The 24619-nt window shown below is 46.1% G+C and overlaps 2 protein-coding genes across 4 annotated transcripts in view; both read right to left on the bottom strand.

Annotated features, from left to right (window-relative positions):
- LOC118506182 (myosin-IIIb-like) overlaps positions 1–19735 on the bottom strand; it is a 52510-nt gene extending 32775 nt beyond the window's left edge. The window contains exons 1-3 of one of the 3 annotated variants that reach the window (XM_036042968.1): positions 19536–19735; positions 18180–18892; positions 4065–4311 (exon numbers count right to left, since the gene is read on the bottom strand). The gene's annotated coding sequence lies outside the window, so the exon portion shown is untranslated. Of the gene's footprint in view, positions 1–4064; positions 4312–18179 lie in introns of all 3 variants that reach the window. The other 2 variants (XM_036042969.1, XM_036042967.1) reach the window with 2 other exon arrangements.
- A 2640-nt stretch (positions 19736–22375) lies between these two features.
- LOC118507443 (protein MAK16 homolog) lies at positions 22376–24592 on the bottom strand. The gene is made up of 3 exons (XM_036045928.1): positions 24539–24592; positions 23894–24465; positions 22376–22526 (listed from the first exon to the last, which is right to left on the bottom strand). Exon 2 carries the CDS (start codon positions 24450–24452, stop codon positions 23895–23897), a length of 558 nt encoding a protein of 185 aa, XP_035901821.1. The 5' UTR covers positions 24453–24465; positions 24539–24592; the 3' UTR covers positions 22376–22526; position 23894.
- Between the last annotated feature and the right edge of the window lie 27 nt (positions 24593–24619).

Below are 24619 nucleotides of genomic sequence, written 5' to 3'. Positions count from 1 at the left end.
GATGCAACTGCAGTTGGTAGCGAGGATTGGATGGAAGTGGGATGGGTTGGGGGAGGGGGAGAGGTACATTTTTACCCGGTACTTAATTGATTGATCGATTGAGTGCGTTGAAAAGCCGCCTTCCAGCCCCGGGGCAGTTCCCAACGATAATAGGCATGATAAGGCCTCCGAGTAGCAACAACAACCACCAACCGCCGATGTAAATAGTTCGAATAGTCCTTAAATGCTTCCAGCGGTCGATCGTGTTGAACATAGGAAAATTGCTTGTGGATACGGGGTAGTTTTGATTGATATAGTAATTAAATCCCAAATATATGTGTTGCAATTTTTTACTCCCTTCTCTAAATAGCGGACAATGACTTTGATTGATTGGAGTTTCGGTGCAAACGCTTGCTATTGCTTTCCACAAAATCCTCTACCGTTTAAACTTAACTCTATCAGGCATTCTATAACAAAAAAAGCATCTAATTATCTCACCTTTTCGAGCGAAAAAAAAACCGTCTCATTTCCTATATCGTTTGCCGATTTTTCATAACCATTTAAAAGGTCGAGCACAACCGAAAGCCGATCGATTGGCATGAAATATCCGACAGGAGAAAAAAAAAATGCTCGCCGTGTTACATTTGTTAATTCTGTCCAGGACCCCTCTTTTCCCACACATCCATCAACCAGTGGTGATGAGTGGACAGCAACAAAAAAAAACAGGCCATATAGAGCCGATCAAACGAAGTAGCGCCGACGTCGGTGAATCGTTTGCCAAAAAATTATTATTTGTTTAATTTGATGACCGTGCGCGTCGGATTGATCTTTACGCAACCGATTTACGTTATGAAAATGATTCCATCCCCATTCAGCGTGCTATGATAATGACTTTTCCGACCTGCGTTGTGTTGGAGTGGGGGGGGGGGGAGGGGACTGAAATTTAAAACCTTCCAAGAGCTACGAACTACCAGCCAAGCGTTATTCGAAAAAGCCATCTGAGGGAAAACTTAGTGCGGTGTGATAGGAAATTTAAATCATTAATCTAAGTCGCTCCGGTCCCGGGGCGGGGTGAGATAGTTTATCATTTTCAAATTTACTTTCCACCCAAAAAAAATGAAAGTGCGAACCCATTCATTCAGGCTTAAATTCATCGGGCTCGGGAGAAAATTTTGGGGCCCTCGATTTTCTCCAACTCTTTTCTTGAGTGCGCCTCTTGTCAGTTCATTTAAAGAAACATGAATCATTATCTCACCCGATAGCACGACGCCAGAGCAAGAACGCGTTGCAGGTAAAAAGTGTCCGGTGAAAATGCGATTCATTTCCAGTTCTTACATTGTTACGGCCGCTTTCATTGCTGGAGCACGTTCCATCATAAGTCACGTTCGGAATGAATTACAAAGGTTGAAAGAAATACATTTAACTTTTACATCAATTACGTGACAACATTCCGGACCGGGGCGGAGGGTTTTGATCTGTTAAACTATATTGCATAATTAAACATGTCATTAAGCAGGCAAACACACGAGGTAACTGGTGCCAGCGTACCTCGCTACATTAGGCAGCATATTAGCCTTAGGACACGTTCTACCGAGAACGATTCATATCCTCAAGAGTTGTGAGAACCTCTGCCATGATCAAGGTAGATCAGTAGAGTTGGTTAGAAAAAATACTTCCACGTGCACCCTCACCGGACACGTACCGGACATAACACACGAGCCATGGGTGAAAGCCACCAGCCACCAACGACAACAACAAACCTTCCAGCTAATAGGCTTCGGATTAATTATTCCATCGAAGGGTCACGTAGACGTTAAACTTTACAGTTGACAGACCACTTAGCGCCAGGGGAGGGGGCAAGGTAAGGTTGGCGAGGTAGAAAGCCCCCGGTAGGAAGCGAAACCTTCCAAGAGCGAGAGAAAATCTCAATACGAAAGCAGCTCCCATGTGCGGGAACTTTCTCTCCACGGTCAAGCCCTTCGTGGTCAACGCCATCTTTTCGGGCCTGCGATGATGCTTGTGTTGTGATGAATTTCTACGCTCTTTAACCACCAACATCATCACATCGGAGCAATTGCTTTGGCCGCCCGCCGCACACATGGAGCCGTCCGCAGAAGAAGGTCAGCAGCAGCACCAAGATCTTCAAGATACTCCAGCTCAACTTTGCAAACAGACGGTGGTATCGGTGTTAATAAGATGGGTATCGGCGTGCAGCCCCCCCCGTACGCAATCGGACGCAAATAATTGGGCCAATTTCGTACGCATCGATTTTGTACGCTTCCGTGCCCACACACACACACCCAAGCTCCAGGGAAGTGCATGCCCGGTTGTACGTCGTCTTTCCGCGGTGGGCGGGAAGGTGCAACAGCAGCAAAACGCAAGTGCAAATGGTTAATAAAAACGCAATGCCTTGAGACGTGTGCGGCTCACCGCGCGTAGCGCAGCTCTCCACGAGATCTCGCCGGATCTCCGAACGCCACCGACGGCCAAGTGATAATTGTTCCAGTTAGGGTTCTGCTTTGCTTGCGCACGCACTCTAACAATCCACATCCCGTCGTCGCGCAGCAGCATCTATCATCGGCCCTTTTGCTACCGAGGCGAAGGAAGGCATTCGGAAGCCGCGCGAAGCTCTGTACCGCACCATAACCTAGAAAGCCAACTCAGCGATACATGAGAGGCGGTGGTGTGGTTTTTGTTTTGTTATTTCTCCTTGCCGTTACGCTTGGCAGGAATCACACCGAGTAGTAAGCCATCACTAACGGTCAGGTTTTTGAGGCGCACCGCACCGACACAGAAGTACCGGTTGATATTCGGCTGGTGAGATCGCCGCAAAGTCCAAAAGTCACAACGCACCAAACGAGTGCATTCGGCGGCGTTCGGAGGAGCCGTTAATTGGTTGCCCGCAATGAAGCGAGTTCCTTATCGCAAGCCACTCGCGGGGTTCAACCTTCTATCGAGATACCGAAAAACCGTTCTGAAAATTTGCACTCACAGCTCTAGTGTCACTGAACTTTCGCCGAATAGACGAAGCCATTAAGCCAGCACAAGAAAATGAGCTAGAAATGTACATCTGGCTGAAGTCTGATAAATCTTGCGTGTAACAGCGCACAAGATTTTAATCGAGTTAACGCGCAAATAACGTACGCTGCCTACAGAACACCTCAGAACTCGCGTTACCGTGCTGAGGTCCGTTATTCCGGCTTATGCTAGTACTCACAACTTCATGCAGGTAAGTATGCTTCGGAATGGCTGGTGGGAAGTTAGCAGCTCATCTGCCTAATTGCCATAACACTGCTTTCCAGTGCTGCGCGTAGAGTTCTACGCTTATGACTTTGAATCGGCGTACCAACAGCAGCAGCCAAAGTTACCTACACCACATCTGCATAGCGTTGCTTGTGTCGGAATGTACAGTTCGGAGAGAATCGCAATCATTTGCATGATTTCCGACCGCTAGAACACCATTCTTTCCCACCAAATCAAATCATGCTGTCGTGGGGAATAATGATACCCGGAAGGGAGCTTTTTCGGCTACCGGATGGGAGTTGTTGGGAGTTGGGTTTTTCTTTTTCTTTTCTCCTCTACCTGTGCTTGTTCGTGTACGTGATCACCCCCATTAAAAAAGGGAGGTTTGATTCTGCTTTTCCATTGCTTTGATTCGATTAATGCTGCTGGCGGTCAAATCCAATACTACATCATTAGCAGCCGTACGATCAAATGCGTTTAAGCCCACATAAAAGTAATGTTTCATGCGGGCAGTAAAAACACATTCCCTGGAACGCAATTTTCATGTGGTGCAGTTAAAGCCGAGGAGAAATCTCTTGATCAATTGTGTTTGACTTTCGCGTCGGGTTTCACGGAGGCCATGCTGCGCGTACGCGCGCCTGGGGGTTATTGCCCTGTAATACTTCACATCAAGAATTGTGTTCCCGTGCTTCTGGGCTCGCAGGTTTCCTTACTGTTGATACTGTGACGATCTACGGTAGGTTACCTTTTTTGGTTTGACTTTGAGTTCAGGTGAGATTCAAGTCAAGGTGAGTTCTCGGAACTCTCGAAACGATTAAAAGCGCTAAAAGTACTTCACTTACCTTCCAAATTTACACTCCACTTCTCGTTTGACGTTAGTAAACGTCAAAAGTCTTTATTAACTGTCTCCTCCACGTCCGATGACGTTTCTTGCTTTATCGTCGCCTACTACTACCGGCACAGCGGTATGCAGTTGTCGTCCACGCGCTGTAGCTCTCCCGTCCGTACAAGGTCACTCCGGTGTCAGTTTCCGATGCTACACACGAGCGACTCATGCTACCGGGGCACTGCTGCGACAGCACGAACGTGCTACAAAAAAACAGGGAAAACAAGCAAAAATGACAGTTAGTGCACAAGCTCGTGAATGACTAACAACAACAGCTACCTTCACACACACACACGCGGTAGCGAATCTGACCGTAATGAGAGCCAATTTAACACACAAAACGAAACAAACACAGACCATAGACAACGGAATCAATGTCAACGCTTTCCCAGCCAACTGAAACGCCAGCTCTGGCCAACGAACTGTACGGCCCAATGTTGAGGCTCGCTCGAGACAAATGCCGCGCATCGGCGATGCATTCGCTGTCCCAAAACTGGACCGCATGAACTTGCCAACCACGGAGCCATGAAGTTGGGCGCCAAAATATCAAAAACTCTGGCGCACACAATAAAACCCCCACCCAAAACTGCTGGCCTTCGTGACCAAAGTCAAATAATAATAAACAACCCGCTCCCGGGGCGCCACTTTAAACTCGAGGTTCGAGAAATTCAACGAGAGTCGAACAAAACGCTGATCATTGAATCGAGCGACAAACGAGCCAACGACCATAATGGTACGCACTGCTGGGAAACTCTATACCCTTGGTGCGTCAATGAAAAAAAAAGTGTTTCCCTTTTTTCGTCGTGAATTTGACTCACTTTTTCCTCATCAATGTCACGGCCGCTGTCCGAGGTCCGGTGCGAGATTCGGTTCCGGGCTGTGTTTGTTGGCCTTGGATTCGGACGCGAAACTTTCTTTCATTTCAAGCTCCGAAAGCATTAAGGCTTAATTTTATCCGATTTCGTCACTGTTCCGGAAATGCCACTCCCAGCCATTAGTGAACCGATTGGATTCTATTTTGACACTGTCATATTGTTTCGACGCGATTCGAAACCTTTGTCTTTAGGAAGTAACTACGCCTGTCATTGACGATCATTTTGGCGGCAATCGTTCCGCATAGGGCGTTTGATGAGAGAAATCCCCTCGGGGGATATTTCTAAGTCGCTGAGAAATTGAAGCACAACTATAGTGGAAGTCAAAGAAGGCCGCAATTATTTCCCATAATGCCAAGTCATTAACTATAAAACTGGAAAGATGTCACCACTTGTCGAAACTGAGCTAATTCTTTGGAGTTGATGTCCGCTTCTCCGTCATTTAAGTACAAAACGCAAACAACCCACATTCCTTGACCATTTTTCAGGTCCCAATAACAATAATTGTTACACTCGGGAACCACTGCTGAACTCCATCCAATCACCAAGCGGTGGCTAGCGACGGTCGTAAAACGTGACCCTTCATCTTCCAATCATTATTTACCGTCTTAAATGTTGACAAATTCCACCAACCTCGCATGCCCGCCATTCCACGATAGTGTTGGTGCCAGCCGCGGAAGAAAAAGAGCTGGAAACAATGGCCGCCAGCTTAAGCAAAAGAAGATCAGAGGCGGCCAGTGTCACCTCCGAGAAAGCATCAATCATTGTCCGGACGTCCGAAAATGATTCGCCCCCTAGGTCTTTGCTAGGGCCGCTCGGATGTCCGGCAGAATTGACTGGAGCCAATTGATGGGGTAGTGCGCAAACATCGGAACGTTCAGTTGACAGTGACACAGCTTGGCCCACCCGGGACGACGTGAAGGAATTCCCAAACACGCATCACGCTTGATTGATTGATGGAAGCAGGACCCTGTCAGTTGGTGCAACACTGTTGTCACTTTTGGTGTACTTGGGCTTTTTTTACGCTCCGTAAATGACACTTTAACGTGGTGTTTTGATGTACTCTAGGCCTTGTATAAAGCAGTTTGCCTTCCTCACACACATTGCTGTCTGCTTTTAATCTTAATGGAAAGTCTCTTTTTCCACCTGGACTCGTAACTCCTCGGATCTATTCGCACAAATTGCATCCGACCGTACTAGCAAAATCCCAAGACCCCGAAAAGTTAATTGCAAAACAAAGGCTTCATCAAGAAGGTGAAGGTGAAACATTCGCTGAAACAAATCCCCAGCGTGAAATGAAAAGTTAAGGCCTTAACGGACAAAAACCAAATTTTCGCTACCTTTCTCTGCGAACCAATATTTATCAGTTTCTGTGCCATTGTGCCCATCCTCGCGAAAAAACAACAACACTCCCAACAATTGCACCCATCTTCCCGCCCACAGTACTACCACCACCACCACCCCACCATCCGGGGGGGTCGCAGGCTTTGGTTATAATTTTTCTTGTGCGAATCTGAATTAAGCTTTCAGCCGGCCCGCGAAACCGGCCCCAAAACTTCGCCACTTACTAGGATCCCCATCCCAACCTGCACAGGTGGCGCGCGCGCAAAAAAAACAATACAGTAATCCCTCTTCATTCCTTCATTACCGTCGGCCATCCAACTCCCTCGGTAGTGAAATCGGCAAGCAAAAACTCACCGAGATTTGACTGCGCTTTGGCCGTCCGCCGATCCACCGGGCGAATGATTTACATAAATGAATTATGCAAATTTGCAAATTGCAACCCGCCAAACCAACCGGCCCGGTGGTGCCCATGGTATGCCGTGAGGAGCCGGTGAAGAGACCTCCCACGAGCCGCTAGCTAGTGGCGCACGCTCACCCACGACGGTACACCGGTACTCGCTGCACACAAATTCGTGTTCATCCCGCAATTTACTATTTCTACCGAATTGACCGACTGCACGAAAATGAATGATATTTGCCTGACTGACTTACTTCACTACCTTGCTTTTATGCCATGCCCGGCGCCAAATGCATCGTGAGAAATGACGGCGAAGGGCGATTCCGAAGGGGTGGTGCACCGAAGGGTGGTTGTTTTCACGTGTCTAACCCAGTTTTTGGAAATCCTAGCAAATAAATCTAGATTTCGCTGGGTGATAAATTAAGCCGTAAAGCAGGATCGTTTACGCAACACAGCTATTGTGCCACGAGGGATTTGTTTTAGATAAACATTTATCTATTGTTGTGGTGTCAAAGGCCAAATTATAATTTCATGATTAAGCATTTTGGGAATTTATATGAATTTATTTTGCTTTGGATTTAGATGGAAATAAGCGTCATTACAATTTATAGTGCGGTAACCGAGGCAATAGCGGCCTCGATCTTCACAGGGCAGGACCGAGGTGCAAGTCCCATCCGAACCGCCTCCCCGTAAGTCGGACTGACTAATTTGCTACGGGTAAAATCAAATCACGGAAAGCCAGAAATGACCGACCCAGACCTTTCGAGGTTGTAGTGCCAAGAAAGAAGAAGAAGAAAGAATTGATAATTCATAGTCACAAGTTACTAAATCATGAAAGACTTACAAGTGAGCTTTAAATGAACCATTCTGAGTTTTTGGTCAGTAATCACAGAAAGTGTAAGTGGCCTCCCGAAGCTTAGTCGTCCAAGGAATCTCGTCTACCAGAAGGGACCTAGTCCAACTCTTGTCTAGACTTACGAAGGGTATGGTCCTTCTCTGAACTTTCCTATCCAAGAACCAACAGGAAATATTCTTGAGGATCTGCTCTTGAAGGCGCACTCTGAGTAATTTGTAACCACCTCGTTATCCAAACAACCTCGGAGACCAAGAGTCTCCAAGGAATATTGTCTTCTTTTTCTCCTCTTCTTGGTTTAACGACCTGTTAGCTCATGTCTGTCACTTCTGGCTTAATAGACTTATTGATACCTCGTAGTTGGATATTCAGTCTTCCACCATTTTTGGATTTCTTTGACCTAATTTGACCCGAAGCTGTATGGTCAGTTCTGCGTAAGAGGAGGTAATCTGGCTAAGATGTGATCCAGAAATCAACAGGGATGTAGAGCTCAGCCAAGAAACTAGTTACTGAATATAAAAAAGCTACAATCTAAATAGCTCAAGTCGTAATAATCTTTAGTGTCAGTTGTCAGTAAACCAGTCATGTAACAAATGTACCAACGAAGTTATTACAATTGTCGTTTCTTCCTCCTTAGTGAGACATTTTACAAAGTTCTTTTGACGTACTCCCGCATAAATTCCAATTTTCCACATCAATAGAGCGAATGTTAAATTTATTTATTATTATCGATCGATCGAATCGATTATTATTATTGTGAGCCCACGGTACGCTTACATACGCAGCACTCGAATTTTGGTCACATAAAATATAATATCTACCATAAATAGCAACCAAACACTGCCAGCCTGCCTGTGAGCCTCCCAAAACTCATTTCACACCTCGTACGCGTATTTCAATAAACACATAAATTTTAGCACCCGTGGTCGTCTCACCACCCTCTCCGCCCCACACCACTTCATTCGACCTTCCGGTCACGGTGATTTAAGTGCCGAAAATGCGACGAAAGTTACTGCACTGCAGAAAACGTTTCCAAATTTCCTGCTGGGAAAGGGGTGGCGGAAATTCTTCAATACTGTTCGGGCCGTCCCGTTTGAGCGGGGTGAGGCGCAGTGGTAGCGGAAAGGTAACATGCGGCGAGAATGGAAACTTCATCCGCCTCCCCCCCCCCCCCCCCCCCTTCCCCCATACCCGATGCAATCGTTGCAAAATTGCATTTTAACCGAAAGTCATCCAATCGATCCCGGCCACGCGACGCGCGCCGGTTGAGTTGTCAAGCGCCCGATACAATTCTCTCGGATGGGTGGAAACTCCATATCCCCTACCCCCCCGTCCAGTGAAATGGTATGCAAAATCAATCACCCTCCCACTTACTTCAACCTTCCCCGAAGAGCTGGTGGGTTTGGTATGGAGAAAACCGTTCCGAGGAAACTTTCCATCTCATCGAATATCCAGGAACTTGCCCTGTGGACACCGGGTGTGCACACGATGATGGTCGATCCACCTGTGTCGCGACGCATTCAATTGTGACGCTCGGTGCATATGTACCAAACCAATCCCAAACCCTCGATCACACCTTCCGTCCAAGGGCACACCTTTCCGGGCCCAACTTCCTCGAAATCGAACAATTTCGCTCGCGCCGTGCATCCTTCCATAACTAATCGACGAGTGTGATTTGAAATGAAATCATTTCCCCGTTGGCGCACAACACCAGAGCAAAAACAGCACGCCATTAGATTCTTCCCTCTAGCCGACACCACCGCCGAACAATCTCGCAATCGGTTGAAGCCGTTTTTGGCTTTCCACCATTTCGCGGGAATGTGCAATGGAAAAACAAAACAGCAGACACACCATTAGTGCATAATCAAAATGCCGAGGATGATCGTACCCCGATTGAATGATCATTTGTCGAATCTGATTGTCTTATTTAAATTCCACCCCTCCTGATGGGCTTTCTCAACCCGCGCGGGTCCCCGAGGGGTCTCCCGCTGGATCGGACGCTCCTTCTCCAATGGTTGCGTCTCGTGAAAGTGACGCTTAGTGTCTCCGGCTGTATCGGAAACGGCACCACACCGATCACCGAAGGGATGGTGCATAAATTAACAAACGAGAAAATCACACTCATCACAGCCCGGGCACACCGCCACGACATCACCCCTTGTGACAGCACGCGGTAAATGAGGCGCACGATCGTCACGCGGACACTTTCTACGGCACGGCAGGATGCCGTAGCACATATTTCGGGGCGCAATATAGATAACCGATAACAGCGGGCTCATCAGCAGCGCTTCCGTTACTTGGATCACGTACTCCTGGCTCTCGGTGACGTTGACCCGGGCGATCCGTTACCGGAGAAGAGATATTTAACAAAAACATGTCTCTTGACGTTGTCCCGGTTCAGGTCCGCGGCGTGCGCGGACATCGTTTGCCGTCAAGGTCGACTTATTTTTGGATTAACGGATTTAGCCAGAAACCCAACGAAATCTTTAATTGGACAAACTGGCAGTGTTACAATCAATGGGTTACAGTTTGCACTGGCCCATTTTGAGCGCTAATTAATTATATCATACGAGGCAGAAACAACCAGAAGATCGTAAGGATTGTGAACGCGGCTGATTTAGGGCATGGTGGACTTAATAAAATGTCAAGTTTACTGTACATTCACGGCAAGTCATGTATTGTATAACTGATCGCGGGAAGATATGGAATTTGCGATACATTTGCAGATAAATCGTTTTGTAACTGGTTCTGGTGATTGGTTTCCATAGTTTTGCAATATCGTCTGTCCTTGTAATGAATGTGTAGTTCATTTAAAGTTCATTCGTGTGTTCATTGTTGCTCCAAGCGCCTAATATTTGCTGTAACTTCAATTTGATTTGATTCGTTTGTGCTTAATGAACGTCCGAACAGTTCATTTGAAGTTCATTCCTTTCTGAAGTCCGTTTCCGTTTACATTGTCTAGTCATAGTGCCCTTACTGTACTATAATTCCCAATTTTAAAATACATAGCCTTAATTTAATATTTCGATAACTTATTTCGACTGATTCTAATGTTGAGGTCCAATTATTTATTGGGCCACTCCTCTGAAACTAATTTAATGAATATGTTGAGCGTAAATAAGTACTATTGTTATCTCTTTTCCAAAATAAAAAGGCCAAGAAATTATTTTCAACTTTGTTTACTGCCTTCATGCAATGACGCTCCTACCGGCATGAATATTCAGCTATCAGAAAACTTGCCGACTTCCACACCAGCTTCTTTATCGCTTCACTCCCTGGTCAGTGCATGAATATTTTCCGAAGCGCATCTCTGCGTACCACCAACTATTTGTTATCATTAATCTAAATGACACTAAAAGGGGAACACCTGTCCCATTTAGTCACGGTCTCGCCTTTCTGTGCAAAATTGACTACCATTAGACGGTGCGCATCGGCACCCATTACAAATGACCACAAACAAAGGACCCGAGCCAAAAAGTAAACTCTGCATTTAATGGGTCCACCCCACTTCCATCTCGAGCATTTTTGCTGTCTTTCGTTTGCAAAAAAAACCAACTCCACCAAACTCCTCATAACTATGGTCAGCACAGCTTGAAGCGCACGGGCGCTACCTGCCTGGAGGAGACCTAGTTTACTTTGCGCTCAGCGGGTCGCTCCTCGAAAAGCTCAGCCATGCAACCGAAGAAAAAACCCAGGGGCACGATTTAGGTGCACTGATATACTGTATGCTGTTTTTTTTTCGGCTCAACGCGTATGTGTGATGCTAGAAAAGTCACAAACAACTTTCACGCAACTTACACCGAGCGAGTAGCCTCTCGGCCAAGCGCGGACGCTCAGATCGTGGACTCAAAAATGGTTCACCGCAAACTGTGGAGACTGCTAAGCAAACTGGACCGCGGAGGAGTGCGTCGTAGCCGTTCGTGTGTTACTCAACCGACTGACCGCATCCAGGAAATTGAAAAAACGCCGGCACATGTCCGCAAAGGTAAGGCAAAGGTTTAATCGTTTTTGTTTTCGCGCCAACTGTGCCACCCAACCACTGTTGCCAAAAGTACCGGTGTGCGAGTTTAAATAGTGTGCCAAAGTTGATATAATCGGCCACAAAAGCTAACGTTTCGTAATTGATCGCTTTCCCGGGAAGCGTTTGGTTGTGAACCTTGCGAGGCTTAACCTACTTCGTTTTACGAGATTACTCCTCCGGCACACTCGCTTCTTTTAATTAAAATAAAACGGATCAATAAAAGTGGATTTAAAATGGTACAAGGAAAACACTCAACAAGCGTCTAGATAAACAGTAGTCTTGCATGTAACACTATGTAACACACATTGCAAAGAACGCCGTCGACGGTGTGGATCTGGCTACATTTCATATGCTCCCGTATGCAAATATTGTACAACGCGAAGTGCCTCGCACACCGGAAGCGTACCCCACGAGAACAGCTTCCTTCATTGTGAAACAGTGTTAAGTTATTTGCATGTCAAATATCATTCTCGCGAGACGACGTCGACGACGACGATCCACTTGAAACCGATGATCGATTGCAACCGAGTGCACAGGCATCGTCCGAGTACACGCCATCGCTTCACAGTTTGTTTGTCGTCTCACTTGAACGAAATTCGACCAACTAACGCTGGGTGCTCGCATCTTCCACCATCCTTATCGACCGACACACCACCGCTGCCATATTTGCGCACGAAAACTTCTGCTGCTTCCTTCGTTAGCTGATGTACCGTCGTCTCCCAGTGCAACTGGTGCCGTCGTCTAATGGGAAAACATCTTCAATTCATACCGCCCTCCCACACACACACACACACATTGTAGTCATGCATATGCACATAATTTGATTGTGCACCGTACCAGGAATCGCCCGAGGACACCAATGTTCGAAGGTTTTGCCGAATATATATTGATAGAAAATTGATGGTGCAGCATTTTTATTGGCAAACATGCTGCACAACCTTCCGGTCGGGACGCCATTGGGAAGACAGAAATGAAACACTTGAACTATCTTCTTCGCCTGCCATGTCCAAACATGGCCACGCCACAGTAGAAGAACTCAATCGAGTGAAAGCTAAAACTTTTTATTGACTCAACGCATCAACTGCAGACGTTTCTTTGTAACGTGCTGCCCGGGATGGCTAGTGTATAATAGGATTGGGAGGAATGGGGGAGGGAATATTCAAACAGTCGTTTGGTGCAGAGATCACGGGCACATCAAATTTCCAGTTCGGGGTGTCATCAGGTCCAAAGCTGTGAAACGCTTCATGCTGACACGGCATGAATATTGTGGCGTTAAAAAATAGTCAATCGGACAAATTCGCTCGACAGCATTGAAATTCCTCCTTTTTATTATTTCACTGTGTGTCTCGAACGTGTGTAGAAACTGAATAGGAATATAGTATATCACTCTGGAGGTAGCGAACGGAAGGAAGCGACGGCGGATAACGAAAGGAAGGACTCTAAACATTTCCTCATTCATTTCGAAGTCAGATATTTCGAACTAAAGCATAGTCAGGATCAGGACCATAGCCACAATTAACTCTTAAGGCGCCTCAACCAAGCCTTTAAGAGAGCCTACGAACAACGTCAAATTCCAAATGAAGATAGATGGGAAGTTCACAAGACCCAGTGTCTCCAAGGAGTCAAACTCGTCAAAGAGAACTCGAGTGTTGGTACCTTTTCCTCTCTAAATAGATGTAGCTACGGATGCATATGAGACTGTCCAAATAATCTCTGATGTCAGAACTCAGATACTTGGACACTATTCAAAGTTCTTTCAAAGATGATGGAAATCAAGTTCTAGAGAAACATGAGGTATCTGTTTTGATGAAGGACATCAATAATCCCAAGGTCTAGGCTCGGGGCTATAGGTCTTTAAGAGTGATCAGAACCTAGGCCAAATTCTAGAGTGAGATAGACGATAAGTCTACCCAAGGCCCCTTAACAAGGAAATAAGCTTGTCTGTCTCTTCTTTGAAGAGCTTCCAGAAAAAGATATTCGTGATATCATTTTGATAGCTTCCCTATTCAACACAGCTGTCACCACAGATGCATCTGAGACTGTCCAAATCATCTATGATCTTAGAACTCAAGGACCTAAACTTTATCCAAAGTTCCTTCAAAGATCTTGTAAGCCGAGCTCTAGAGAAAAATAAGGTTCCTGATGTGACGAAGGATATCAATAATCAAGTTTTGAGCTCTTCTATCATCAAAAAGCTGTGTAGCGATTAATACTAATCGCTGTGTCTATTCCCAGACACCGTTGGAATAGACTTGTTCCTTAGAAAACCGGCAATATTAACTTTCCAGGCCATCAACAAGGACAGAAAAGATAAGTAACTAAGTAAAACTATTCGAATTTAAACCTCCCAAAGCTACTCAAAACAACTCAAACCATATTCCCCCCACGAACAAGGAAGTCTATTAAAAAGCCGACTCCATTTCTTTATTTATTTTTCATTTCATTAAAACTAGTCTATCTTGCCCAATTGAAATTGAAATCCGCACTATCGTACCTCCGTATCTCATATCAGTCGGCGGAAAACCCCCGGCGATGGCTTTTTTTTACTTCCAAACCCTTTTTAGAAAACATGAACAATTTCATACATTCGATATGCAGTAACACATGCTTCGGATCCGCTTTCATAAATTTCAGTTTCCGCGAAAAAAAAGAAGCTCAGCTCGCTTCCAGCGCCGAGAGGAAGTCCGAGTGTGTGTAGAGTTAGCCGGTGCCCGATGAGATGTTGAGTTAGGGATATTTTATTTACCATTTGTTAGTGTGTTTTCCTCCCCCTTTTTGTTGCTGCTGCTCTGTTGTATCGCCAAACTCAGACGCATGTTTCGGTTTAATCAACCGAGCACTATTGTTGAACGGAGGTAAAAAAAGATGGGAAAACACACACAATTGCCGAACCTTCAAATTTACACTAACCACTCCGCCGTGTGTGTTGTGCACGAAAAGTAAGCTGGTACAACTGCGTACGCAAGCAGCAGCAGCAACAATGTCCGATGTTGTGGTGTAGGCGAACTTTTCCGGATTGCAGATGCGCCGGGATAGTTTGCCCCCGAGTGGGTATGCGTACATTTCCGTTGCATGTATTTTTCGCGCGGCAGGGAAAAAAACGGAAAAGCCCCGATCCGCCGCCGATAGGAAACATGGAAAAGGTTGTGTCCTGTGATTGAGCTGCGATAGGAAATGAGAAATCGGCGGAAAAATGCGTACGCCACAGGACATCGACGGGGGAGGGGCGTTCCACTCGATTAGGTCTGAGGGCAATTTTGTGCTCGAAGCTGCTTCCGATGTTCATTTCCGGCAGCTACACAACAGTATCGATTTGTTGCCGTACAGTTCCACACAAGCTCCATGGGCAATCGTTTTGCATAATTATTCGTTTTTCATAAAGGAATATTAATTTCCAGCTTTGTTTACACCAGACATGATTGCATCATGCTATAGAAGCATGTCCAGCCAGGTCCAGAAACCTTGATCAGTTTCGTTTGCGAAGGAACAAGTCCAGATACAGATGTTTCTTATAATCCTACTTCAACCCGAAACCCGGGTCAATAAAAATAGAACCTTCTGGGCACTGCGCTCAGAACGATATTCCACGAAAATTCTCTCTTCAACCGTTGTGAAACGTATGCCGAAAAAGGCATAAAATAATGCAACCGCTTGCTCCGAGAAACTGCATATGTGCGCGATCAGGTTCAGTTGTCATTGTTTATACAATCGATCGGTTCGCTTTGACCGGTCCCGTATAAGCCCTAAATCTGACTCCTGAATATCGTTCCATCGGACGATTGCTAGCGTTATTGCCCATGCACCAAAATGTTTGGGCAGCCGTCCTCAACGTCAATATCAACATCCAGCGTGGTTGTGATATATTGCCCCTTTTTTCCCCCTAACCAAGCTGACACAACAACTAAACCACGATGGACGTTAAACACAGAGAGAGAGGGAAAGGAGCAGAGAGTAGATGCAGCATCCGACAAATGGCTGTTTACTTTACATAAATTCCTCGGAAAGTAAGCATGCTTACGATTATGATTTTGGGTTTTCCAAATTCCATTCTTTATGCATTCCAGCAACAATAGATTATTTTAGCTGAATATTACTCGAACTTATTTTTGTCTTCAAATTTCTCCAAACTGTAACTCTGTAACAGCAGAGCCCTATCACAAGCCTCACCGTCATTCAACGTACTCTTATCGTCTACCAGCAGCCCGATACCGAAAACGGAAATCCCTAATTCCACGCTTATTTGACTGCATTTCTTTCCTATGCACGGGGGGTACGGGCTCTGCTATCAAAACGAATAAATTGAACACCGAGGGTTTCACCAACCAGCCGATGCTGTTTGCCGAGATTTGTTTCCTCTCCTTCTGCCACATTCTGTTTTATGAGTTTGATCCCTACCAGGGGGTTCGCTTAAATTAAGAATGCACTCGATGGCGAGATGATGCGGGTCAAACGTATGCGACACACTCGATGCATTTTGGGCCCACTTCTTTCGCCCATCAAGTTCAAGTCGGAGCATCATCACGCGATGAACAGGGTAGAACGAGTGGCCATCATCACCAGACGAGTAAGTGGCGAGCTAGACGTTTACGGTGATGTCTCAATTTTCTTTGTCTCTTCCATTCCACAACTTCCAATCATCCGGAACAATTCAAGCAAGATCTCTTCAACCAGTGGGACTACAGCTCCAGAATCGCGATTACTACCGTTCGAATTTTCCCCGAACCAGACTAGCGAATCCCGCTACTGAAAAACAGTTGAGTTAAAGCACCAACTCTTTAAAGCAGATTCGACCATGCATGGCATATAACGCACAGAACTGCAGTACGTACCCCGTCATTGCACCGCACACGCGATAGCTAGCAGCGAGCAGGTCCCGGTCCCAGTGAGTGCAATGAGTCAGTGCATTTTGCTTTCGTCTGTTCCTTTTCGTCTGCCGAGACCACACTGCAGGAGTGAACTAGACTGTTACAGATTCCTCGGTCGAAGAAAAAATTCGATAGCTTGAAGGTTCGGTAAGCGTAACACACAGGGCACGCCGCCGTAAGTGATCTACGATGAGTTTGCTTGATTGATTTGTTACAATTGCACAACGTTTCATGCGATCATCACACTTCAACTGTATGCGCTCTGATAAATTCAATTTGCTACCGGAATCTCTCATCATTCTTTCTCGTAACACCGTTTTGTTTTGACGATGGAAGGTATTGGAAACGTAAAGGCGGATTGTGGTTCTCATAACGGAATTGGGTTGCATTTAATTCGATTCTAGCACGAGTATATTGAGACGGTCCGGTGGACACGACGGTAACGGCGCTGGTCTTCCACGCAAGAGAGATGACACACGGGGGTATCGAAACCAGTGCGGGAGCGCGTATGTGAGATAATCCAGGATACAGGTAAAAAGTTGAGCCAAAGTTGTCAGAAAAGTGCATCACCCTGTGTTAGAATACTGCAACATGAGCAAACCAATCCTACCATAACCAATATGCATGCTTTAAATGGTTTCAATACTTTAAACTCGTCTCGTCCCTGATGCAAGCACAACAATAAACGATTATCCACAGGGAAGCTTTTTAGTTCCGATCTTAAAAGCCTACAGATTCTATCTCTTCCTGAAGGAATAATAACTTTTAACATAAATCGATCCGAAAGATTGCCCTTCGTTCCTACTCCAAAACGTATATACCACCACCCATGTGCTCATCTCTCGGTGCCGCTTATCGTACGCATACACACATTGTACTGTACTACCTTCCCATCCGGATATTAAATATTACGAGAGTATCACCGTAACCCAGAAGCTACCGGAGCGCTCCAAACGATCCACAACACACACTCCATTGTCGCTGACTTCTTTCAACGGGCGGGAAGCGTAACGGGGTTGTGTCGCACGTATAAAATCCCCGTCCAAAGCGTTCTCTCGAAGGCGCACTCTTTTTCTTCTCCCGCTAGCCAGCTTCGAAAAAGGGACATGAGCATGACGTAGCGCAAAAGCCGCAGCGCGCAAAACGGGAATCCGGAAATCCATTGTGCAAGTAACGAATAGAATAAACTTTGCATCGTTCAACTTAATCTGATCGGAACGGTATTATCCACGTGGGACGCACCGCACGCCACAGGGTGTTTTCGGCATCTTTACACTGTCTTTGTCCTCTGACTATGGGGGCACTGTGGTGCCACCGTAGTCCTTTGGACGAAAGAGCTGGACGATGTTTAACGTCGGCAGGGTGTGCGTGTATGGGAGGACGAACGGGTTAGACGAGGGCAGTGCAGGATAATGGAGACGATAAATTTACATTTTTCAATTTTGAACCCAACCAGCGGTCATACCTTGCGCCCTTTGGGTTTTTATTATACGATGGGAAAGAAGGAAAAAATTTGCTGGTACGCCCAAAAATCAATTGAATCCCCACAAGTACCAGGGGCATCCGGATCGATTTTTGTGTCACCCCATGTTTGAGGTTAGCATGGCCCGATTTAAATATCCTGACTTCATCAAATCAGACTTATTTTTTTCGGAGCAAATTTTCCGTATCCTGAGGTTCATATAGACTCTCCGCTAGATCATAGAGTGATTCACTTACCTATCGAACACCGTTGCAGCATAACAATGTGGGAAAATTGTTCTAAACCACAGTCCAGTAATTCTTTCTCGTCAATTTTCCTCGTATTTTCCGCACCTGCTACTGCTCTTCCACACCTCACGATTCGGTTGTACGGCTGTACCTTCCGCTATCCACATCCGGATAGCGATGCCACCACCGGAAGCTGTGATGCGACCACACGTGGCGCACACACCTCGTTGGAGCTCACACGAGGGTTTGTTTTTCGCGCCACTGGCCCTTCTCGCCGGTTAGCACACAGAATGGCAAAGTAAACACACGTACCGCACACTTCTGAACCCGGTTCGTCCTTCAACGTGGAGACGAACGGTAGAATGGAAAGGTCAACCCCTTTTTATGCTTAGCCCTTCGTTTTGTTTTGCCTTTTTTCTCTCTCTCTCTCTGCGTATTCGGCCACTCAATTTCTTTTCAGCCGGTGTCGGCGTGTCTCGGAGGAAAAATTACCCGTTTTCACACACAAGCCACCTTTCGCACTTCTTCACGCGGATCCGGGTGGGACCTGGAGGCCCTGGGCGCCACCAACATGAAACACCACTTATCGCCACCTAGACACCACACACACACACACACGAGGCCGAAAATTCACCTTGCGATACGACGTCGTGTTCGCTGTTTTGTGCCTTGGGCACCACGCGCTTTCTTATCAAACAGAGTGCTAAAAAAAAAACTTTCTTCTTCGCCCGGAAAGTGAAAAGCGATTAGCGGGACGACAAATTGCACTGTCGTTGCACGGTAATTTTTTGGACAAAAGAAGTATTATTTTACCACCAATCACGCACGCAAGTCAACGACACAATATCTGCGGGTGCATGGGAAAAAAACTCTCTTCTTCCACAGAGTAGCGATCTTCAGGGTGATAGCAATTGGAAACTCACAATAATACCCAGCTCCAGAATTGTTGCCCTTAAGGTTCGCGTACACAGGTTTGACAAACGATAGTGTGTGTTCACGCGTGCAGCAAACGTATTTCGACCCGAAACAACGGGAGCTTTGAGGGGCGAAGAAACCACACACGAGAAATGTAAAATACCGATCGGCAAAATTGAAGATCACACACAGTCGCACTTCACACGGCACCAGGGGGGCAATCGAAAACGGCGGTTCGTTCGTTTTCGGTGCTGATGATCCTTTTCTATTTTCTTCCTACTCTCTGCACCGTGCAATCTGCGGCCCGTCGAGCCACGATCATCGGATCATCAATCCGGCACCCCGAAACAACGCACCATTGATGCGACTTATTCGCGCACAAACACACACGCGCTCAAGACACGCAACGCGGCACAAACAATATAAACAATAGAGAAAGGTGAAGGAAACCTGGGGTAAAACAAACACCAGCACGCGGTAACTGGAGAGAAAAAAAATCGGGTGGGTTTTATACGACGACGTGGTAACACTAATTCTTCTCGGCAGCGTGAAAACGCACCACACGTCCACTCGGTAACGTTGCTTTCGTTGAAATAAAAACCCGCTGGAAAACGTGCTCTTGGCGCGCTCCGGTCCGCGAGGGCTGCAGAGTGCATCATCCCCCCACTGGCTGGCTGGCTGGCTGGCTCCGGTGAGCCGTATGCGCACAGCCTAAAAGAGAACCAGAGAGCCAGAGAATGAGAGAGAGAAAGGCCTTTGGATGGGAGATAGAAAATGCCTGACTTAAGCGCCCCAAAACTATCGCGCCGGGAGAGAAAACCGTAGGCCACCTCAACGGTGGCTACCCCACGACAAGAGCACAGAGTATCAACATGATGAGCAGAGATCACTTTGTTGTACAGGGATTGTCAACTTATTGTTTTGCTTTCGGTGTTGTTCTGAGGGTCGATTGGATAAGGACAAACTTTGTCACTAAGAATTCGCTGGGTTCGGTTCTGATCAATAAGATCTGAACTAGACTACTGATATACCAAACATAACATATCCTGGAGACCCACCAAAGATATGAGAATTGGAATCAGTGCAACGTCCTCGTCTATGTCATCCAATTGTCAAGAAATTCATCAGTTTAGGTCTCTCTTCTAAAACTTTGCAAGGGACTAATAGTATCCGATTTTCAACTACTAAACATTGATCTCATGTCAGATCTCATCAGATTTACTGTCAGCCTAGTTCTTAAATACTGACTGCCTACTCCACAAAACTATCGGAAATAGAATGAATGCAACCCTATCACTTCGACAACTTCATTGACTAGAATTCATTGGTCATGCGAGTGACATCAAGTACTTCTTTCTTCCAAAATTCTGCAAGGGATTTGTGATCGCTGATTGAGGACCATCTTGATCAAGATAACTGAATATCACATTCATCACATTCCCTCTCCTAGTTAAGGCCATCCCGTTTGGTCTAATCCACTAGTAACTGCTTGCTTTACGTTGGTCCTAAAATCAGCAACGAATTGATGATCTCCGTTTTGCGACGACTTGATCACGATCGAATGTCTTACTATCCCCCTCTCATTCTCATCCTGGGTTCTACGATTTTGGCTCAGAGAGTTTAGGCCCCCTATTCCCCCCCAGGGACCTTCCTAAATGCTACAAGCAGTGAACGAGCTCTGATTGCTGACCACTACATCTTGATCGAGCGGTCTTATTCACTCTCGCTCTCCCGATCTTCGTTCCGGCAAGGGCTCAGCTGATCATGTTTGTTTACGTGCTGTTTTACTCCACGCACTGCATACAGATGAACCGGTTTGACCAGCATGTGACCGACCGATCGAAATTGACCGAGCGGGGTCTCGAACCTTTGAAACCTCGGAACGTTCACGGTGGAATGCGCCTTTTACACGCGCCCAACTTTGCGCCCAGCACCATCCAGACCCCATTCGTTCGGGAAGCAGGTACGTGCTTCGCCCGGCACTTTCTCATTTACCGCTACGATTCGCCTACCGGTAACCGCCACGATAACCTCCGCCCAAGAGCTCGCCTAACGTTCCCGATTTTCCGATTTTCTTTGCCAAGTGGCGTTAAGTTGTTTCCCTACACTCCCGACCCTCCATTTCCTCTTCCATTTCGTCACTTTATCAGATTATGTTGGACCGTCGGCAGTGTGTCATTGGCCATCATCTTCCGCCTTTCCGTAACCGGTTCCCGGACGAACCGGGTCGTCCACCGGCGCAAAGCCGAGGGAAAAATGATGTTTCGGTTTTTTTTTTTTTTTTGCCAACCAACACAACGACAACCGCGAAAAACTATGTCATTTGCTGGTACTGTGCACCGTTGTAAGTGGGTTTTGCTTGGTAGGCGAATTGTGTCTTCCCTCGCACACATATCGGTTCACCGTTGGTTCACCTTGGCCACCTTGGCGCGTTGATTGCATCTCATCTTTTTCTCGCGCTTTGTCTTTAGTTATTCTACCGACTGGTGACTTTTTAATTTATTCCCCTTTTTTGCTATGCTCTACAAGTCAACGATCTTTTTTTTTAAGTGTTTGCTTTGCAAAACTCATCGCTTCGCTCACAACTTCCGAGTCGTGAAAGCATCCACAGCCGCTACATCCCTAATGGTTGCAGTTTCGTTATCTAATCACTATCAATTTTTCACTAATTGCTTACTTTTGCTCATCATGTCCCAGCGTGCACTACCCGTCTTCATACGAGCCCGACCCCGCACAACACACCCTAAACAACCTTCCCACATGGGCATTTACCAGGTGGGCATTAATTATCATTTCTTTGCTCTCACCAATAGACACCAGGAAAAACAAAAACGGAACCATACCTGGTAACTCTTGATAATTTTAGGAGCGAAACGAATCCCAACACCCAACCGTTCCAAAACAAACCGTCTACTTCCGTCCTGTTGGACGACACCTCACGATCGGACAACATTAGTGATGGTTTGTTAAGTTCCCACCAAGCAGAAGACAAACATTGTAAATCCTATTTTCCATCCCACAAAAAAATGGCCCCCAAGCAGTTATTATGGAAATGGTGATTAATGCGCGTCTTGTAATCAGTTTCGGGCGCATCTTCGGTTTGTCATTAGACGTGTTGGTTTGCTGCAAAGAAGAGAAAGAAAAAACACGAACGAATACGAACCTGATTTCCTCCGGTTTTTATCGGGCCTCACCCAAGAATAGCACCGCATTTGACCGATTTGCTCAGTGAAATGTGGGCCACCCCAACCACCACCACCACCGACCGAGCTTTTGCATGAGACACCATATAATTTAAACGATTTCTGCGGTCGCGAATGGGGAGCCGCTACTACAGTCATCCGAAGGGCAGCAACTACCAACCGGAGACCCCGAGCTAGTAGTTGTGTGAGATTTATTTGTTTGTTTTTAAAAGGACACAAAGAAAGTGGATACACACACCTGTGAAGGAGAGAAAGAAATGGCGTTAGGAAAGTAGTAGAGCAAATCCAATTAAACGATCTATCACGAATTTAATCCAAATAAGCCAACACTCGGCAAACGGTTTTGGTTTAGCTACTATTAAAATGCAATTTACAAGATGTTTTTATCTCGTAAAGAAGATTAACTGTTGGGGAGAAAATTTTTGGATGAAATATGGGCTTTCTGAACTGTCTTCTGTCTCTTCTTATATGTTGATTAGATATGATACTACTTCTTTTGAAATTGAAACATAACCTCTTTTATAATGAATCCACTGGAGCAAAAGAAAAGTATTAACCAACAGAAGAGTACCCATTGCACAACACTGGGTAATAGTCAACCCATCACCCATCGCCCAAATCATCATGGCGCAAGGATGATGCAGTTCGCGCAGCTTTAATTGAATTATTTCCGAATTCTAACGAGCCCTTAACAAGCTTCACTCGCCTGCCAAGCGTGTATTACCTTTTTTCCGCACTAACTACATCCGTTGAGTAATCAACCGAACGAAACGCACCTCCATTATCATTTCGGCTGATAAAGCTATCGGTACAATCACACCCTCGCCGATAAGCTGGCCCGTGATCGTGTGTAATGTTCGATAACGAGAGACTGCACGATCCGTCTGCAGATAGCAGTGCAAATCGCGCCAACAATCAGACAGATCGCGGGGCACGCTCATACGCAACCGCCGAGCGTACGCGTTTTGGACAGCAGCAATTGGTGATGAAGTAATGCAGTTGGCAATTTTTGTTCCCACCAAACGGTGGAGGTTTTGTTTCGCGTAAAGCTTAATCATCCTCATCATCCTTGCGTGCCGGGTGTTCTCCGGTGATTGGGGTGCCCACTCCCTGTTATGCCATCAAACTAGATCGATGCGAATGAGGAATGGATCTCATCAACAATGATGTTTTTTTATTTTTCGTTTCTTTTTCGATGGCGGAAATATTTGAAACACGTTCATTATGGATTTTAGATGGAGTAGGCCGGGTACACGATGGGGAGGATTTTTCAAGCGATAATGCTGGATCCTAGTAATCCATTTAATTTTCCGACTTATGTCGCATACTGTCTGTGGTGAGCAGGCAAAATATTATAGTTAACAATTGATTTGCTCCTCTGCTCCGAACAATTGGACAATTGAACTACTCCGAAATGAAAAACAACTTCTCACTTCTAGGATTGAGCAAAAATGTCTAATAGAGGACCCAACAAACTTTGTAGGACTCTTTTAAGGCAATACCAATAAACCTTGAGCTGGTGGAGGCTCTATTAAAAGAACTTATCCAACTAATCACCTTCAATCAAGTTTTAGGTAGAACTAAAGAAAAGTATGATTCACTTACCTCATTCAAGGTGTTTACGCATCTTTGCTGGACCGCCTTCTGCTTCAAACTCCATCTTTACCTTGCGCTTGCCTGATGAGGTCGACGGGAGATTGCTGTCATCGCCTTCAGCGTGTAAGGACATTATCGGCACGTAATTCTCCATTTCATACACCGAAAACTTGCCCGTCCATGCGTTGCTCTGTTCCTTCAGTTGGTCGGTACGCATCAAGCGCTTCGCTATCTTGAAATAATCTTCCATACATTTTTTCTGCATCCACCAACTCTGCATCAACAGATGCTCCTCCAGCTGGCAGAGTGCCTCACGGGGATCGTGCGAAAGCGATACCTGCTCCCAATGGTATCCCGGTGTGGTTGTGTTCCGGGCAGCTTGCCTCAGGTACAGGAGTATGGCACCATCATCCTCACGCACCGACGCGTACTGGGTGTAGAAGATTGGGCAGGCGTGTTGCGAACAGATTCCGGTAAGATTGTCCCTGTTCCGACAGACGTTTCCTTCACCACGGAACGAACAGTTTGCGGGGTTAAGGATGTCCCCGGTAAGTCCACACGGATGCATTTCGACAACGCGCCTAGAATGCAGTTAAACCCGTTTAATATTCCTTAATCGACAGAATCAACGCACAATAAATTCGACCACTTCACCGTATTTCAACTGCAATAGGCTGCGACTGAAGGACGACCCGTGCGTTTCTTCGAAGTTGGGATTCTGGAATTTCCAGGACG

Source organism: Anopheles stephensi, chromosome 2, assembly GCF_013141755.1.
Source record: "Anopheles stephensi strain Indian chromosome 2, UCI_ANSTEP_V1.0, whole genome shotgun sequence".
NCBI lineage: Eukaryota > Metazoa > Arthropoda > Insecta > Diptera > Culicidae > Anopheles > Anopheles stephensi.
The sequence above is the reverse complement of the archived record's forward strand: the minus strand, read 5'-3'. Positions and strand labels throughout refer to the sequence as shown.